General features: G+C 41.9%; 1 protein-coding gene across 3 annotated transcripts; it reads right to left on the reverse strand.

Moving 5' to 3' along the window:
- Positions 1–1,727: 1,727 nt before the first annotated feature.
- Positions 1,728–18,976, reverse strand: LOC104931272 (fidgetin). 3 transcript variants are annotated; one of them, XM_027279533.1, is made up of 4 exons: positions 18,910–18,975; positions 13,954–14,008; positions 12,888–13,159; positions 1,728–5,003 (listed from the first exon to the last, which is right to left on the reverse strand). In XM_027279533.1, exons 3-4 carry the CDS (start codon positions 12,910–12,912, stop codon positions 3,841–3,843), a joined length of 1,188 nt encoding a protein of 395 aa, XP_027135334.1. In that variant the 5' UTR covers positions 12,913–13,159; positions 13,954–14,008; positions 18,910–18,975; the 3' UTR covers positions 1,728–3,840. The 3 variants fall into 3 exon arrangements, with proteins under 3 accessions (XP_027135334.1, XP_027135335.1, XP_010744539.1); XM_027279534.1 differs by lacking the exon at positions 13,954–14,008 and having other exon boundaries at positions 18,910–18,976; XM_010746237.3 differs by lacking the exon at positions 18,910–18,975 and having other exon boundaries at positions 13,954–14,219.
- Positions 18,977–19,496: the final 520 nt, after the last annotated feature.

Here is a 19,496-nt window from a genome sequence, read left to right on the forward strand (position 1 = left end):
AAGATGAGTTCAGTGTAAAAACGATTTAAGGCTTTGCTGTGAAATGCTTCGATATTGCAGCAGGGTTAGAGTCATTGTGGATGAAAGGACAAAAGTTTTGGACATCTGTCACACGCCAGCGCATGCCCTCCGCCCTCCAGACAATAAAGCTGAGGATAGGGGGTGGTGTCCAGTGGAAGAGGGTCAGGATCTTCTCCACTCTCTCTTTTTTCTTTTATTCTGTGCTCTCTTGAGCTTCTTATCCGGTCTTTACGTAACACAAATGGCCCTGTAGTTATCACAGTTTTAAGTGTTTTCTCATAAAACTTTTAGATTTTAGTAAACTTTAAATTTTACTCTTGAATTTTTTATTTTTTTTGCATTTCTAGACATTTCACTGTGTAACATGGTGCAAATTAAAGGATTAAAGGATAAAGGCGCATTCCCTTCAAACCCAAGTAAAAAAATATATAATCATTATATTATAGATATATAAACTTTACTCCTCTTGTATTTAGAATTGTGTGCTTGTTTGTAGACACACTGAACACTTTTGCATTTCAGCTGACAACTAAATAAAAGACTAATCATCAAATTGGAAATGTACTATCAGAATATAATTATTAGTACCATATATGTAGTAGTTTATTAGTATAGTACTATAATAGTACCAAAATTACATATTTCCAAGAAACTTCATAGGAAAATCCTGTGGGAATAGTCATGAAAATATAAAAAATAAAGCTTTACCAAGATTTGAAAATTACCCATCTAATAAAAGGTCTATTGATACGAAATTTGGGATGTAGCAAACAAGTTTGTTACTATCACTGTGTGTCTATCACTGAAGTTACAATACTGAGTGAGAAGAGAAGTGCAGTCATACTAGGTGGATATTATTTAGTTACTTCTCCTATGTGAAGTTGAACCTGGTCAGTATATTCGTGTATATTTGTTAGGAGAAGACGTCCGCACTGTTAGGTTCTCGTCATAGTATATTTAGTGAATGACAATGACACTCAAACATCAAACATTTTTTGGGATTTCACAGACAAAAAGACCAAGTCAAAGTTTGGTGTAATATCTTCATTTCCATGACACAACAGCCTTTAGTGAGGTAGACTATAACAGGTCAAGAATAAGAAACAATGCTCCTTAAAACTGGCATGTGAAATTACATGAAATAATAAATATTTCCATGTACAATGTCTTCAAGTTGAGGTAGAAATGGTTACAGAGAATGTACAAGATACAACAAAAGTACAACAGATAACACTGAAATGCCATTTTCCATCTGTGGGACAAAATTCAACTCCACTTTACTTCAATGAATCAGAGTAACCGATAAACAGCGAACGCTGTTGTTTGTTGCAGTGTGTAGATTAATGGAGAGCACATTCTTTTTCCATTGAAGAGCATTCAATTGTTGAAGCTAAGCGCTTAAATACTTTTTAAAATCTGAGCGTAAAAATACGTGATTATTTGCTGAACACCTTTTCATTAATCTGTACTTTTTCTTCAGCGTGTTTTGAAGTCTTTGTGTGGCGAGGGTTGTTTTTTTTTCCCCACACTCAACCACATTCGGAGTACACTTAAATTTATGAATGTGCTTATATTTCCAAAAAGAGGCATTCAAATACTTATTCACATTGAATTTCAGACTAAATCTGACGCTGCATTTCAGCCTAATTTCTAAGGGGATCCACTCTCTGGGCATGCTTTTAGGCGAGAGTTCGGTTTTGTTACAGCCCCCAAAACGTCTGCTATTTAATTATGGAGGAAAAAGATCAATAATAATTGTATGGCACAACTTATGAAGGGATGGCATAATGGAGCAACAAAGCTACATCTCTGTGACAAAAAAAAAGGTTTCTAGTTGTAACTGAATGTATTTTTCCAACAGTGCACATATTTAATATTTAACTTCATGTCAATTCATGTTAGAACTAAAGTCAAGCTGATTGACTGGTGACACTGTGTCAAGCAGTTTCACAATACTGATATGGGAAATGGAAATTGGACACATTAAGACATTTAACAAACATATAGAGCATATACTGTAGTATGTGTACGTCTTGATATGTCAAAAGTTGTTCATCAGGAGTGCTTTGTTCTGACAGTTTGTCCACAAAACCGTTTTCCCCCACTAACTACACTAACACTTAACATGTCATTCATTTCTCCACCAAAACTTATAAGAGAATTACATCTATACATGAAGAAAATATGTTTCATATATCTAAAAACATCGATGTACATTATGGCATGTATTGTCCTTTCTTTAAAAAAAATATCTGAATTACATTCAACATTTCAGGCCTTGGTACAAAAACCTCAAGTTTAATTTCCCAGAGCTAAAAAGCAGTGTGGATATGTGTGCGTGTGTGTGTGTGCGTGTGTGTGTGTGTGTTTGTGTGTTTTCTACTGTTCGTTTCAAAGGCCTTGTAAGTTCATCGTTTCCCTGAAGTTTTCAGAGTATGTTTTGCTCTTAATAAAAGCCATGGCTCCGTTTTTTTTTTCATCTCGCTCCGTAAAGCTCCCTACAAACACCCTAAGGTAATAACATACATTCTTATTTTATCATTCTGAGGTAACAATATTCTTCCTGAGTATTCAATAACACAACTATAAATCATCCTTTTGAGAGGCAAAAGTAAAGAGAATGCATAATTTTTCAAAAAAAAAAAAAAGAAAGAAAAAAGTAAATCCTAGCAGACAAAGCGGGTAGATCTTCATGAAGAATGTGATGTTGAGGCATATTTCCTCCACTGCAACCTGCAAGCATCTCAGTTTAGAGGCGACAATCTGTTTGCTCTGAGTGAATTTTAGCAGTACGCAAATGAGAGCATGTTTGTTTTTTGGTTGTTTTCGAGATTTGTATGGTTATTATTACAAGGCATAAGCTGGATCGGGTATTACATTATTAGAAAATATACCTGTTGGATCAGCGGAAATCTGCAAGTAAACAACACGCTTTGAAGATAATCTGCTTATACTAGTGTCAAATACATTTTTAAATGAACATAAAATCTTAGATTATTTCCCCCCCACTCTTTCTTTACATCAAAACAATTTAAAGGGCGGCTTCATGTATACTATGTAATCATTTGATAAGCAGCTTGTTATGTGTAAACTGGACAAAAAAAAAAAATCTTAAGCAGTGAAAAAGTTGAGAACAATAAGCAGGACACCAGGATAGATAAGATTAAAGACATGAAAAGAAAGAAGGGGTTAAGGAAACTGAAAATTCACGAGTGAGTAAAGGTCAGGGGAAAGCACGGGATGAGCTGGGAAACATTCATTTCTCAAGGCCGAGCGACGCCAAGCCTTTTTAGTCAGCTGTGTAAAGTAGCAGTGATTGTGCTGAAGTAGTATGGCAATCTCATTTCAGTTATTGCTTCTCCTTATTTTTTGGTCAGTAATGATTTTTTTGTGTGGTGTGGTAGAACGTATTGCAGTCAAAGGCCTTTTACATACATAATGGCCACAAATAATTACACCAACTTTCTAAAACAGCAATGTTGCAGTACTGCTGCCACAGCAGCAGAAAAGAAATAAATAGGATCCTGAGAGAAACAGACACTCATGCTGTCTATGTAGAGAATGCCTTCACCTCACCCCTAAGACTTACCTTAACCTCACAGGGAACAATGCAGGGTACAATGCCCCTGTGAATCTTTGGAAAAACATGAATAATTGAAACTGGTAAAGATGCACAAGAAATTGTGCCTTCTTGTGTTCTATCATGAAATGAAACCTTTCAATGATAAATCCAAGTTTATTCCCACGTGTCTGTCTGGATTAAGAACCCTGGATGGTTTCAAACAGTGAAAGAATCCTTTCAAATGCCAGTCGGGTTTGTCAGCGCCCTCCGGTGGGGTCCTCAGAGCGTGCGTGCGATGCAGGTATCTTCATAGACATTCTCTGTTGCTGAGGAAAGTTGTGCTCCCCTGACACACTCTCTCCTGCTAGGCCTGATGGTGGGCTGTAGTCCCTTGCCCCACCATAGGGAGGTGACATCAGGGGCTTTCCAGGTTTGAAGGCCTGTGGGTCTGAGCTTGAGCCGCTCATATCGTAGCCATTGCCGTGCCCGTTGCCGTGACTTTTGCCATGACTGTTTCCATGGCCGTTGCCATACTTTCTGTAGCGTGATCCCTCCTCCTCTGCTCCCTCCTGTCCTTCCTCTGTCATCTCGAAGGCCTTGCGTTTCAGTGGCACCCCTGCCTCGGAGCTCCCTCCGAGGCTGTGAGATGGGTAGCTGTAACTGCTCCCCACCATGGTGGGCCTCGGCACCAGAGGATTGGGGGCGCTAATACCAGAGGGCAGGTAGGAGGCACTGGGGTGGCTGTATCCAGAGGACAGGCTGGTTTGGGGGTAGCACCCGGGAGGGTAGTTGTACACAGGAGTGCTCGCGCTGTAGCTGGGCACTAGAGTGGGTGCTGCCTGTAGAGTGTGTAGAGGGGCAGGGGGAAGTGCTGCGCTGGGCTGAGGGCAGTATCCTGAGGATAGGTAGGTGCTGTTGTAGGCAGGAGGGTATTCCTGAGATGACGGGGCACTGCATGGCCCGGCACCACTATAGCCTGGCTCAGAGGCTAAATTACTCACTACTGTCACACTTCCTGTTGCTGGGATGCCCACAGATGCAGAGCCTACCTTGGCACCAGTTAATGCCTCCAGTCCAGGGTAACACTCCTGGGTAACACCCAGAGCCCAGGGCTCAGGTTCAGTTTTCAGGAAAGTTCCAGGCTCTGGGTAGGCCCCTGTAGGAGGACGTTCATAGGACAGTTCCAAGCCTGAGTATTTCTCAGCATAGCGTTTGAGAAGAGAAGAAGCAGTAAGGGCTGATATGTCATCACTGGCCCAAGGGTAACCTGCAGGGGCAAAGCTGCGGCGAGAAGCTGTAGAGTAGGGGTCATGTTTGTGGGCAGACGGTGGTGAGGTGGTAGAGGTGACATCTAGGTGCTGCTCAGGCCACTGAGATAAGGGGGCGGCGTGCTCCGGAGACCAGTGCATCTTCAACAGACCTGACAGAAGCAAAATCAAAGAATTAGACCACCAGATATCAAATGTTTTTTTACATTAGGAGTAGCAACAGTAGGTTGCACATTTGAGGCCTCTTCTGTCTTCCAAAACTCACAACCGAGCTAAAAGTCTAGCCTCATTAATATGTGCCATAATCGCCTTGACTCTTTCCAGAATCATGTCAATGCTCAGCCCGTGGTCTTCTACACAGTCTCATCCAGGCAGGGGACAACTGTTCTAATCTTTATGTGAAGCCGGCAACATAGCCCCCAGCCTGGTCTCCACGGCGATAAGCCTCTATCAGGCTGCGCACTGCCCTCTGCCTTTGCCTCTCTCACATTGGGACCATTGTTGTCTCTCTTAGTCCACAAAGCCACCCCCACCGAGCGTGTGATCTAATTCGGCCCAAACCTCAGGGATCTGCTGGACAAGGGGGAATAGAAGGAGGGGGTAGGTGGTGCATGGAGCAGTTTTTTTTTTCCACCATACTACACAGAGACTTGACCAGTACATCTATGAACACTATTACAAGTGTACTGATTGATTGACCGGTCAAAAAAGTCACGTACCATGTGTGATTATACATGCACATTTACACAAACAGAGTAATCCGCTGGTTTAGTGGTTGTGGGCTTTTGCAGGCCTTGTCTTTTTGAACAGGCATTAGCCTGACATTCCAGGCATTGCAGAGTATTATTAAACTGTCCTGACCCCAGGCCTTGGCCAGAGGGGCTTCCCTAGAACAGCACTGGAGACATGAAGAAGCCACTGCCTCAGTTTCAACAAAAATGTTAGCGATAAATTGGCACCAATGTTCTCTTGGAGTATTTGGGCAAAATTGTGTCTTTCCTTTTAGACTGTTTTGATTTCAGAATATAAAATGCCATGTGAGTTTTGAATAAATTAGGTATATTATTCATCCCTTATAATAATCTTTCTATCTTAGAGGAATGTTTTCCTCCTCAGTTTGACAGATAACACCATGAATAGTTGTCTTGTGTGACTCAAGCTTTGATTTAAGACTTTGCAACTCAGAATTATTTCCAATATTGATGAATCTGCCAGTAATTGTTTTCACTAATAGATTAGTGGTTTTGTCAATAAAATGAGAGAAAATTGTTGAAAATATCCAGTAAAACTCCAGAGCCTAAGGTGACATCTTCAAGTTTTGTCCATCCAACAGTGAAACCAATAGATATTCACTTAGAGGGGAAACTAGCTACTTCTATTCACGCGTCCACAATTAATCAGTGTCTGGAATAATTGCTAATTCATATTTTACATATAAGACTAAACCATGTTTGGAAAATTTTGGGGGATAAGCAGAAAATGGTAGCAGCAGTGGCAGGTGTTAGGATTTATTCATTATCACACACAAACACACGCTCACATGTCTGCATGTGGATTAGGCCTGGTTGTGTCACATGTCCAATAGGACCACCAGATGGGCCTCAAACGGTCCACATGTTGATCCCTAAATTAAATGATCCTTCAGCCCAATAATCCCACTCATCCAATCCAGGGATCGTGGCGCTCTCGGCAAGCACGAGCTCCACCCTGGATCATAGCAATCCCTCCACTCCTGGGAATTCTGATTGGTCATGGTACCATCCCGAGCACAAAAACATTGTAAGCACATGCCGGAAAAAAAGGCTTATATTCCCAACAAAACACATTCATACTAGGTAATCACAACGGTAGAGACCCACCACAAATTCTCAAGAGGAGAGAATATGATACTCCAGTACACCAAGGCTAGAATCAAAATCAAGACCCAGAAAAATACTTAACCCTGACAAGAGGGTGTTGATTCATTCTATTTCACAGTAAATCTACAGATCGTTGCTGGATTACCCAAGGCCTGGGCACAGATTTAGGGTAATCCAGGGGTTAGGACCCAAACACCCTAAACCCTAACCACAGTGCCTACTATGAAGCGATTCTTATTAACATTACAGAATCAAAGGGTCCGTTCATTTATAATGTTTTAGTTTCGCCATAGACTGAATACTAACAGACTACTGAGAATTAAGTCTGCAACTCTTCACAGACTTAAGCTGCAGACACAATATTCATTTCTTTAGAAATGCTTAAATAAATACAAACATACTTTATCTTGCAGACTTACAGAACAGGAACCTACAAAGAGAACAAAATCAATCATAAAAATGAAGAATCAAAACTTTGTTTAAAAACCGTCTGCTGCACGTACGCAGATACGTACAGGTGGTCATGCTGATCGTCATTTCGCCGCTTCGTCTTCAGTCTACTCCTCTCACCTTGTCTTCACTCGGTGGTCTACATTGTGAACTATCCAAGGCATTTTCGACCATAATAATATAGTGTCGTGATTTCTCATCAGGATTTTAGCAAACGGGTGTGATCGAATCGAAGGGTCACGCTGAGATCAGACGATTGACGAGGTAAACTGAAGGTCCTGGATGGGTTAAAGACTAGACTGAGGAAACCAGACTAATGAAGGATTAGAGCACACAAGGCTTATGGGAGTGTACTTGGTGACAATCTGACAGTCATGGACAAGAATTAAAGAGGCATCACCACTAGTGAGCTTACTCCTCATCCTCATAGTAAGCTTGTAGGCTTTATTCTAAAGAGATGTCTCAAAATGAATGTCTTACTTGATAATTATTTATATGAATATAAAAGGGCAATAGTGTTTTGTGTATTAATGCTGGTAATCATTCTAGTGTCAAATGTCCATCTATTTCAATACATTGATTTAATAAATAATATGTAAAACTACATTGCGGTACTGTAACTACATTGCTCTCATATTGAGCTGACCATTATCAGGCAGTTCAGATTTTATTATGGCTGCTTCTTAATGTGACATTTTAGAAGATAAAACTTAAAGATAACACCATCATGTTTGCCTCGTTTCTGCAAAATGTAAATTCTTGGGACAGATTAAACCCTCTTGTTGTTAACGAGTGCTGCTGCATCAGACATCTGTGTTAAATAGAGGATATTAGGGAGCGGGGTTTTGGGTATTTGGAGGGATAAAGTGAGGGAGCCCCTAAACCTAATCTAGCACCTCATGTTGGCTTGGGGCTTGGAATCATCCCTCCATTCTTGGCCATGCTTGGCTTACCAAGAAACAAAGATGAGCACTAAGCCAGCTCGGCGCTATGACAGCTTCCCGTAATCATTATGATTATCATAGTGTCGACCAGCACCAGTGTTTCCTCTTTGTCCTGCAGCAGTTCAGCTACTTGATGCATCGAATGAATGGAAAGCTCACAGGGATGAGAAAACGACAGAAACAGAAAGAAAGAAGAAGGTCAAATCTTTTAAAACCAGATTTTTATCAGCAGTTCTGCACAAAAAATATGTTATAACTTCTTTCTCCTTAAGAATTATTTGCCCATTTGCTTCCATCCAGTGGTTACAGGATTTCCTGGGTTCCCGCTTCACTCCCTCCATTTCTGCAGCCTCCTCCTTTTAGTATTTAGGAGTAGGAGTAGGAGGAGTACTTAGGACTCAGTGCGAGTTCTTGTTCATTTAATTTGTGGGTACCTCCGGGTTTATCCAGGCAGCTTGTGAATAGATTAGTTCACGAGCTGGAGATCTCAGTTATTGTTCCTATGCTTTAGTGGAAAAATAGGAATAACATCTGCATTTAAATACAATTCTTCTACAAAACAAATGCTACTTATTACTTGAATGTACATCAGGACATCAAGGGGGATCGTCTCTGCCTTGATGGTGGTGGGGAGCATGTGAAAGTCTACGTTTGCGGCTTTAGAGTGGAAAGTAAATTTAGAGTGGAGCACCTGCTGATGAATATATGTTTACATTAAAGAGATGGACCACCCAAAATCCATCTTTTTTTGTGTCAAACATTCACTGCAGGTAGCTATAGAAGGTTTACAGTTTTGTCACTGGTGGGGAGAGTAATGTAGTAGTTGGTAGTGATGTTTTAACATACAGGAAAATAAAAAAATATCCAAACATCCATGGATACTTAGCAACCACTCCTATAACATAATACGCTTTCCACTGTCTCCACTGTTTCCCTGCTCAAAATGTTTCAAAAATGTTGAAATATTTGCCCAAATCTAGTTGTAATAGATTCACAAAAGCGATGTATCTAGAGAACACAGTGTGCCTGTCCTTTCTTTCCAGTTCTTTTTAAAAATAAATGAGAATGCTGCATTTTTGGACAATGTTGGAACATGGCCTAATCTTTTGACACCTGACTTATAGCTTAGGTGAGGTGATACTTTGATACAGATTCTCAAAAGTTACAGAATAAAAAGACTTTTGTCTGCAGCCATATTTCTGATGTTAACGTGCCAGCGACCGACAATAGATCAAATGTCGTTACATTAAAATGATGCTTTGAGTTGAAGCTTGAATAAAAGCTTTACGGGGTCACTGTAGCTAATAGAAGATAGATGGCAGCACCATATTATAACAGTGCCATGCGTTTATTCCTAAACCAAATGCAGTCATGTTTACGTACGTCTCGTCTTAATTTTTTGACACAGATCAGTGACAATGGTGGGGAAGAGAATGTTTACACTTTGCTTGATGAAAAAATAACTAATTTGTGTAGTATTACTGAGAGGAATTGGATAACATCAGAAAAGGAGATGGCCTGTGAGACTACTGAACATGTTGAGGCAAGAGGGGATCAAGCAGAATGAGGTTAGAAGGAGATACTTATATCCCATGCTGACCAATCCTGCAGACACTACATGTAACTATATATTTGAAGAAACACGATGGTCACCAACAGCATAGTTACTATGATGTCTACCCAGTGCAGTAAGTTATGTAAAATCACTCTTTGTTCGCCATCTAAGCCTGTGCATCAATGCTGCAAACTAACAAAATAGTATGTGTGCAGGGAGTGGGGTAAAACAGCAGTCTAATGCATCCATTAAAGAGATGGACTGAGTGTAACCCTTCCAGCTCTCTGTTGAGCTGTCAACAACCACCACTAAAACCGGTTTCAGTGCTCTCTCTCTCTCTCTAAATGTTGCTTCTTAATGAGGGTTGTCATTCATATACACGGCGAGCTCCTGAAACACACCAAATGATTTGCTCTGTCAAGCAAACACAATTATGGCAAGTCATGGATGCTGAGTTGGAGGCTGGTTTTACTTGTGGTCTGCTGCATGGTCAGTATGAGTAATTAGGGGTTAATTAGATGAAAGTACGTGTGGGGGAAGGGGGCTTGCCTGGAATGGGATTTGGGGGTTGTGGAGCATCAGAGGCGGCTGGTTGGCTGGATGGGGAGTGGAAACAAAAATCACCCCGGTGGAACTGAAAGCTTCTCTGTTAGTGCTTTTTACTCCACTCACAATAAACAAAGACTTTACATTTCCTGAGGATGGACAGACACTCAGAAATACACTCAACACACAAGCTCAAGCACTCCTGCTTTTTTGTGGTTTTCGGTTTTAGCTTCAGCTGGCCAACAGGCAGACGAGCTCTTGGTCATCTATCGGATGAGTCAGGCTGCTGGAATGTTAGGAATCTAACCTGAGATCTATTTACAAAGCACATATCCTCTCCATACGCTCAACACACACTGTCCACTCCCAGGCCTTGAAGGAAGGGAGCAAGCAGAGAGAGAGAGAAGATGCTTGCTTACGATGCTAAATGACCCTATCAGCTGTTTGCACATTATTAGGTGATTTGTATTAGTTACAGTTAATTCACCACGGCTTGTAAGATCAATACAGGACACATCAGAGGAGGGGGGGCGTGTGAATATGCGTGGAGCATGTGCACGGCGTCGAGCTGTCTCTGGATTCCTTGCTTACAGAGTAAATGAGGGTTAGATTGTTATGTAAGCACTGACTAAAGTCTTAAACACCGAGCTCGAAGCCGGTGTGAAGGAGGATCTGCTGAGGAGAAAAACCCTCCCTCTCCCTCCTCTTTCCCCTTCCCCCCCTTTTTTTTCTCCAGGCTTGCACAGTCCACCAGGCCACGCCGCTGTCAGCCAATCAGCTACTGTACCATAACTGAATCGTGTTTTACACACGTCTTTATCATACGAGTCGTTTCGAGCTACGGCAACTGAAGTCAGCACGGCTTTTCCAACCCAATCGTGGATATTTCTCACCAAACACTACTGAAAAAAGCTGGTTTACTCTAAATCATTTCAATCATTCTTTAACTGTCATTTAAATTTTTTAAACTTTTACTTCACTCTCATTTTCATTTTTTTTTTTTTATCCTCCCGCCTTCCTTTCCTCTGTGTTGTAGCAAAGACAGGACCGTGTGTCCGAGCCTGTGTGGTCAGTTTCACCCTCCCCCACTTCTTTAGCTCACACACACACACACACACATGTGGCAGAGGCTATAGCCTGGCCCCTCTTTGCTTATTGTGTCCACTCATATATCAGGCTGCAGCTGACCAGTCCCTCCTGGCGTCCTCTCCATCTGCCCTTCACTTTGCTCTTTCTCTGTCTCCCTTTGTCATGTAGCCACGAGTTTTAACTATAACACCTAATGGAGGTGGGAGGGGGGGGGTCTACAATTTGCTTAACAAGCTTCCATGATTGCTATGGTGAACTGGTGTGTGTGTGTGTGTGTGAGAGAGAGAGAGAGTTGTTTATTTGTCCATCTATACAAGGCCTAATGAGAAGCTGACACCAGGTTACCAACGATCTGGCTTTCATTCACGAAATCGCTTCACCCCGGTAACTGGAAACTAAAAAGGGCTAAACCTGCTCGTTACGCTCTTCATCATCATTATGGACAGAGACCATAATGAGGTGTGGGTGATTGTGATTATATGTTTACTTGTTTACATGTGTGTGGATTGAGTCTGTGAGATTGGATAGAAGCAGCGGTGACTGTACAAAGAAAACACAGTGCACACTGTGATTCTTTTTTTCAAAGAGGAATGTAACATTCATACGTGACTAAAACTTCTGTTTGCTCAGAAAACTCCTCTTCTTTTTTTTCTGCTTCTGTTTTGTCCTGTTGGTATATTTGTGTAGCTCTTTATTATACAAAAAAAAAAAAAAAAACTAGAAGTAAATCCCTGTTGCATTATTCCAATCAGGTTAGCGTTGTAATCCTGTTAAAGCTTGGCCTAATCAATACCCAGTCAATCAATATAAGCATATTCATCAGCCTGGATAGCAACCCCTCATGATTAGCACATATACAAGCCAGGACTCAAATGCGATGTCACAGAGATTTATGTGATTTAATCTACTTTTACATACTAACACATAGGATGCAAACAGAAAACGTCTACTCTGATAACACCAGAAGACTGTAGGTGATGTTTCAACACAGAAACGGCATCATGGAGTTTGATGTACACACAAAATTAGTACGTTTGAAATTAAGAGGCAGTAAAAATAACCCCTATGGTGTCCAACATTTTATATGTCTATGTTATATGTATATGTATTCCTTTCTTAAAGAAAAGCTCTAAATACAGTCTGCTCGACTGCATATCTTCATGTTCGTGCGGCTCCACAGAAAAGACACAGTCGTGCTTTAGCTGCTCTGTTTAAACAAATTGCTGCCCTGTACTATATTCACAAGGAGGAGCTGAAAAAAACAACGACTGAACACTTTCTGTGAAATTCCTCAATGCAAAGCCTGGAGACTCAGCTGTTAAAGCCATTAGCATATCTGCCTTCTCAAAATGACTTCTCAGAGACCACCCCCTCTCCCTCTCTCTCTCTCTCCCCAAACCCCTCGCTTCCCTCTGCTGAGCCACAGGAGATGAGTCCTGGACAAAAGGGGAGCCAAAAGAAAGAGAGCGTACAGAAAAACAGATTCAAACCAACCTATAGATCACATTGTTCACATATAAACATGCCAAACAGACCCACCACTGGACCATCCAACATATTAAATGTATATGTTTAGAAAAAACAAACACATACTATATGGGGTGACTGGACTGAGCATTCTGCAGCCCTGGGCTCAGATGAAGAGGAGAGGACTGGCTCCACTTGGTGCTAGTGAGGACCCAGCTGCATGCTGCGGGGCCTCCCTGGGCTGCTGCTTCTCCTGCTGCTGCTGCTGCTGCTGGTGCTGGTGGTGGTGGTGGTGTTGGTGGTTGTGGTTGTGCGGCTGCTGGCTCGGCTAGTGACTGTCCTCCTGCACCCCTCCATGGTTCATTTCACAGTTCAAAACCGCTCCGACATGCTGCCACCTGAAGAGCACAAACATGCCAGTGTCAGAGCCACACCGGAAAAAAAACGTGACGCAAACGTGGGTTGTGTATTTTTTATCTCATGTCGTCACTCAGTGCCAGATTCTTGGATATTTATAAGAAATGTATAAAATGTAAAACACGGAAATAATCCAAAATGCCCTGGCTTGCTTTGTTAAATTCAATATTCCTATAAAAACCATTATTGTAAAGATAACTTATGGGAAATACTTGCAGAAAGAAGGTGAGATTGATTTTTGCCTTCCTCAGTTTTTCTGTCTGTTTATGCGCACACACACACACACACATGCACGTGTGTGTGTGTGACCGATCAACAAAACAGTTTGAATGCTAAATGCCCTGACAGAGAGGGAGCTTTTACCCTCTGACCACAAAACCGCACGGCCAGCGGAGACAAGTCTCTAATTCTTTTGAACCCACCCACATTTCAATACAAACACTGACCATAACAGCAAAAGGAACTTTGTACTCAGCAAGAGCAAGGAAGCAAGCCTGTTTAACATGATATACAAAGAAAAGAAAACATAATCTGGGGTTGACGTATAGAAGACAAATGAATGAGAATGTCCATTTATGTGTATAAAGACATTAAAATCACATGTAGAATGGAATAAGCTGAAGGATAACACATAAAAGACAGCATGAAGAGAGAATAGAGAGCAGTGGAAATGACAGGAATGTGCAAGAAGCCCCGCAGAAACATTGTCATTCCTGCCTCAGAGGAGACAAACAAAAATTTTTTTCAACAAGTGAGTGAAAACGGTTTTACTGACCTGATCATGCCTGAGGATTTTGCCCGCAGAGTGCTTCAATTTGGAAAGTAATCCACTATTCACCAAAAAAAAAAAAAAAAAAAAAAAAAAAAAGTACAACTGGGGGAGCCGATGTAAATGTGGATGTGTTACTGTGGAGTGTGTGTGTGTGTGTGTGAGAGAGAGAGAGGGAGGCTGGTACTCTCTTCTGGGACCCTATCCTTCTCTCCTACACTCCCTCACTCGCCCTCCAGCCCCCTTTCCTCCCTCCCTCCCTCGCTCGCCCTCCCTCCCTCCCTCCTCGCCTAGTGACAACAGAGCAGCACATACATCCCCTCCCCCAACCGCACCACCCCTCCCCCTTCCCCGCTCCCTCATCTTTTGTTAAAACTATTTCAGCAGGAAGGGAGAGAGAGGGAAAAAAGTGACCAATCATGCAGTGTCAGAAGAGAGCTTGTTTCCCCCTGCTGTGCATGTGTGTGTGTGTGTGTGTGTGCATGCATTTCTGCATGTGTTCATTCGTGTATGATCTTTTTTTTTTTGCATGCGTGCATGCATTGTTTTTATTTTATTTTATCGTCGACAATGTGATGGATGAGCTTGCGGGGACACACCGCTGAAAAATAGTGAATTTTCTCCTTCGCTGATCACATGAGAAGTTCAGTTATTGTCAATGACTTCTATTGATCTGCTACATTGATCTTAGTATTGTTGGGAGGGTGGGGTTGAACCAACCGTGTCAATATTACCTAATTCCTGCGGTACCCCCACCCCACCCCCCTCCGTACACACATGCATGGGCAGCAGCAAATGACCTCCACATTGGCCTCAAACCTTTGGCTAAAAAAGTGGGTTAATTTCTTCACCTGTAATGTATCAATATCTGATATTGGATCTATCATTTCTTCCTTCCAGGTGGCGTATTTAGCTCCTTCACTCTGGTCCCCCTATTTTGTTCTCACCCCAGTCCCTCATACATAGAAACACAGCTGTGCTTCTGCATTTAGAGTTATGGAGTAGGAGGGACAAGCTGGCCCACTCCTCATGTTACTCTGCTGTAAACACTCTAGGCCCTGCCGGACACACTAGGCCCTGTCCCAACCATACACACACACACATACACACACACACTCACACACAAGCACATGGTTGACATGTGTGAGCCATGTTTCAGGAGGAGGTTGCTTACAACCCAAAATTGTAACTTTCCTTTACCAAAAATCATGACTATGGTTACAAAACATCAACCGTACAGTGCTGTGTCGCTGCACTCCTTCTGATTTATGGCGGAAAAGCTCACCTCAGCCTTATTATCTGAGAGTACTATGTGTGTTAAATTGTTGCCAATAATAGCAGAGGAGGTGGTGGGCTCGTTACAAGACCTTTCATCAGGTGACTCAGAGGAGTAATGGCTAGTGCAGCACTCAGCTCTTTCTCCCCTTTACCTGCTTTGCTGACAAACACTGAAAAGAAAAAAAAAAAAAAACAGCCACGCTGTTATTTCGCAGGCGAGGAAACAATGCATCCTAAATGTGCTGCGAGGGCTGTTCTTTTCATCGTAGATAAGTTAGGCTGTTTGATACGTTCTCGCTGCGGAGTCGAAGCCCCCAGATGTGGTCTGTTGTTACGTCAGGAACACCTCCCCGTGTAGGCGCGCGGCCCTAAGCAGGTTACTGGGACAAGCAGAGGGGACAAAGGGCAGAGCTGATCAGACCAGAAAGGTGCGGCTGACAGCAGCGGGTCGGAAAAAGCAAGTTCAGTAGTAGAGACAGATGAGTGAAATTCCCTTTTCAACTCAACTTACTGGAATAGATACACAACAAAAAGGCACACAGGAAGACAGAATTTTCCACACACGCACACACACACACACACACACACACACACACACACACACACACACACACACATACATTATGGCTATACTGGAAATTGGACATGGTAACTGAAACCCTGGGTCCCTTTGGCCCTGTGGGTGGGATAGGTCACATGATAGCACCCCAGAGAAGCTCAGCTGTTTGCCACTCTAATTCTGTCTCAAGCAGCTGAGCACTGGCCCACTGCTCCACTGAACTGTCCCAGTAATGATAATTGTGTGTGTGTGTGTGTGTGTGTGTGTGTGTGTCCATGTGTATGTGTGTGTGTGTGTGTGTGTGTGTGTGTGTGTCCATGTGTATAGGAAGAGAGAACGGGGTTAATGATGTAAATAGCCGGACCACAGCTGTAACTAAAGAGTTAAATAGCTGGAATACAACTTTCATTCCCACATTTCCAAACATGTTAATGTGTACAGAAAATGATGTGACGGCTGAATTATGAGTCAGAGAGAGAGAGAGAGAGAGCAACATAGACAAAGAGGGCGAGAGAGGGCAAAACAGGAACAGGAAATCTTTGGGAAAAGGACAGGAAATGTGTGTATTGTCTCACCACATGCAATGTCAGTGTCAGCACAGTACCGGCCTTGTATTTAATAGATAAGTTCTGGTGATATTTTATATTTTTCTGACTGTCAACGTATTGCCTGTGTAGCCAAAGCCTCATGTGGCTTATTTCTTGGTGCCATAGGCGTGAACATGGGCTTAATTAATCTGTGGTTTAAAATAGTCCTGTTTAACTCTTGTTTGTGCAAGAACATATAGCACTCGGGTGGTTTTATGAAATTGCTGAGCCCGTTTTGACAAAATGAAGCTATGAATGTGTGCTCTGATTTTTAATATTCATTAGGAATAAAGCTAGGCTTGGGGCTGACTGCTACAGGGTATGAATGTCTTTGAGAGATGTGTTATTAATCTTAATTCATAAACTGTATATAAGCAGGGCATGGGCATGGAGTATATCATCATGATATTATTACTTTACTTTTTATTCTCTTTGTTGTATTGTTTGGAAAAACCTGATATTTACGCTAAGCCTCGTCCTTAAGAAAATCAATAAGGACGGAGCAGCAAAGCACACACCAGCACGTGTACGCACACACAAACTCATCATGTGTCCTTTCTTCTCATCAAGTGCAGAATGTCAATTAGGCAGCCTCACACTCAGAGACTGTATGTCTTTTCAAGGTTAAAAGGCACCACCGTACCAATGATTTCCAATTACAGCACAGTAAATGTCCGCCAGGAGTACAAGAAGGCAGTTAAGTAATAAAGAACAACCCCGAGCCCAATCACATGAACTCACACTGAACAGGAAAATGAGAAGATTTTATAGGTAATCAACAAAACAGTTGGAAAACCACCCAAGGAAGCGCACACACAACTGCACACCACACACACATGCAGCGCAGTGCCCCATGTTAGAGTGGCTTATTGTTCTCCGGCATAGAGAACACAATATCCAACTCTAGTAATAGAGGTTAGATTAATTGCTGACAAATCTGTATTCAGCAGTTCCCTTTCTCTCAGCTTGACAGATTTATGACAGAGATTGATGGAGGGGAGGGACGAGCGGAGAGCCGCCTCTGTTCGGTGAGAAAAGAGGACAACAGCTCAGCGAGTCAAACAGAAACAGAGAAAAGACAAAAAAAAAAAAAAAAAAAAAAAAAACAGGATTGATTTGGCTGGATCTTACACATGAACCAACAATTTTGTCTTTGAGCTTGTAGGAAGAATCATATTTTATGTTTCTCTAACCAGAAAAAATATTGTTTAGTGTTTTAATCCATTAACATCGTTGATGCGTAAAATAATAATAAGAATGTTGGTTAAATTAGTTAAATTACAAATGATTGTTTAGAAGCACCATGAGGCCTTTTCCACAGCAGACGTGTTGGCTGGTCATAGTGGGGAAAACACAGGTGTTACTAATAACATTAACGATGGCTCTGTTCTATTTAAGTCCTGACAGTGTGTCCAGCATGCACGGCACCGGGACCCTGAAACTCAAGCAGCTAAATGATATTCAGTATGTATGACTAGGGTAAGCCTGAAAAGGTTTAGTAAAAATGCCATCTGTTAGTATTTTAGCAAAACTGAGCTAATGGTGAACAAATGGAAACCATACGCAGGATTTACACCTTCTTTAAAAAAGGAACAGCTCCACATTGTGGGGGAAACGTGTCGAGTATTATGAGGAGGTCATCACCTCTTTCACATTCGAATAGTGTATATGTAAGGCCAGTCAGCTTAGCTTATCATAAATGCTGGAATCAGGGGCAAACCAGTGCCTCAAAAGTTCACTAATTAATTAATGTTGTTTGTTTAGTCCATATAAAAAAAGTATAAAAAGCAAAAACCGTGCAAGCTTTTGTTTCTCACGATTCTAGTCCTTGTTGTTGTTGTTGGTGGCAGCTTCATATTTACGGTTCAAGAAGCAAGAGTGGTGTCGATCTTCTCCTCAAACTCTTGGCAAATTGATAAGACAATTACCCGATTAGTTCCTTTAGTTGTTATGCAACACTGAATCAAAGACTACATAGTTGATTTAAATATCTTGTTTAACTATTTAAGGCAGGTACTTTGTTAAACACATCAATAATGGCCACATTATGTTATTATCCATGTAGGTTCAAACCTGCATGAGCACAGAGCATATCATTAATATGATTAGTTACACCTGTGCTGGGAAAGCCTCCTACTGCACAGCACACATTCTTGACTCAGCTCAGATGCTCCGTGGTAAATTAATGATACTGCAAACTATTGAGAAAGCCATTAATACCCACTAATCACTACTAATCATTTAGCATTTTGTGGCAAGCCCCGCAGAGAAAGAAAACATGCATTCCAGTCTGCATTCCGGCTCCGGTTGGCTCCTTCACAAAAAAAACCACAGGACCTTCACATGAGCACAAAGGATTTCTTTGAATGCTTAAGTCTTAGAAGAGGGACATTAGAGCCAGGGTATACCTCCTCAGCTGATTGGCCCCGTGCTGGCCATGAGCCACAATGACACTGGAGCCACATGATAATAATCAATGCAATACACAAACAGACAGGCTGAAATTACATAGCGGGTAAATATGATGAATATTCTGACCAGCTGGTAACATTCGCTATGTGGGGGATCCAACATCTTAGGTTGAATGGATCAGCTCTGATTCAGTTCATGAGGTAAAATATCCCACCTTCCTCTCTTCACCTGATGTCACAACCAACAGCTTATCCGATTGGTTGATGCCATCAGCCCGCCAGCTGTTTGTAATCAGGAGCATTTGGAAGTCAGGATCACATGACACCCTCAGGGCACACATGCACACATAGATATATACATACAGAGCACAGTGCATCTTTAACCTTACAGCCCTTCCCACAGGCTACTCCTTTTGCGGTCGGGATCACCTCCAGATGTGCACAATGTGTTCTCACCTCAGGATAAAAACCGGGGGAAGGGTGCAAGCACAAGGAGGGAAGGTGGGCCGTCCAATAAAAAAAAATGGAACAGCTCCAAGAGGTTTGGAGGAAGGTGGATAAGAAGAAGAAGGAGGTTTAAGACGCCTTGTGTTTGGGGACAGTGTTTATCTTTCTTAAAATGATGTAACAGTGTTGAGTTTTAACTAATTGTAGGAGGGCAAAGTCCTCACAGGAAGAATGCACTTAAAAGGATTGAGACTCTGTTGCCACCTA

Source organism: Larimichthys crocea, chromosome VI, assembly GCF_000972845.2.
Source record: "Larimichthys crocea isolate SSNF chromosome VI, L_crocea_2.0, whole genome shotgun sequence".
NCBI classification, from domain to species: Eukaryota; Metazoa; Chordata; class Actinopteri; family Sciaenidae; genus Larimichthys; species Larimichthys crocea.

Bases quoted from the DNA above. Each gene is read 5' to 3' on its own strand.
- LOC104931272 (XM_027279534.1), bottom strand. From the start codon at position 12,912: ATGCTCAGTCCAGTCACCCCATATA. The intron at 5,004-12,887 runs GTATGTGTTTGT...TGCTTCTGTCAG, and splicing joins CAGTCCAGTCACCCCATATA to GTCTGTTGAAGATGCACTGG.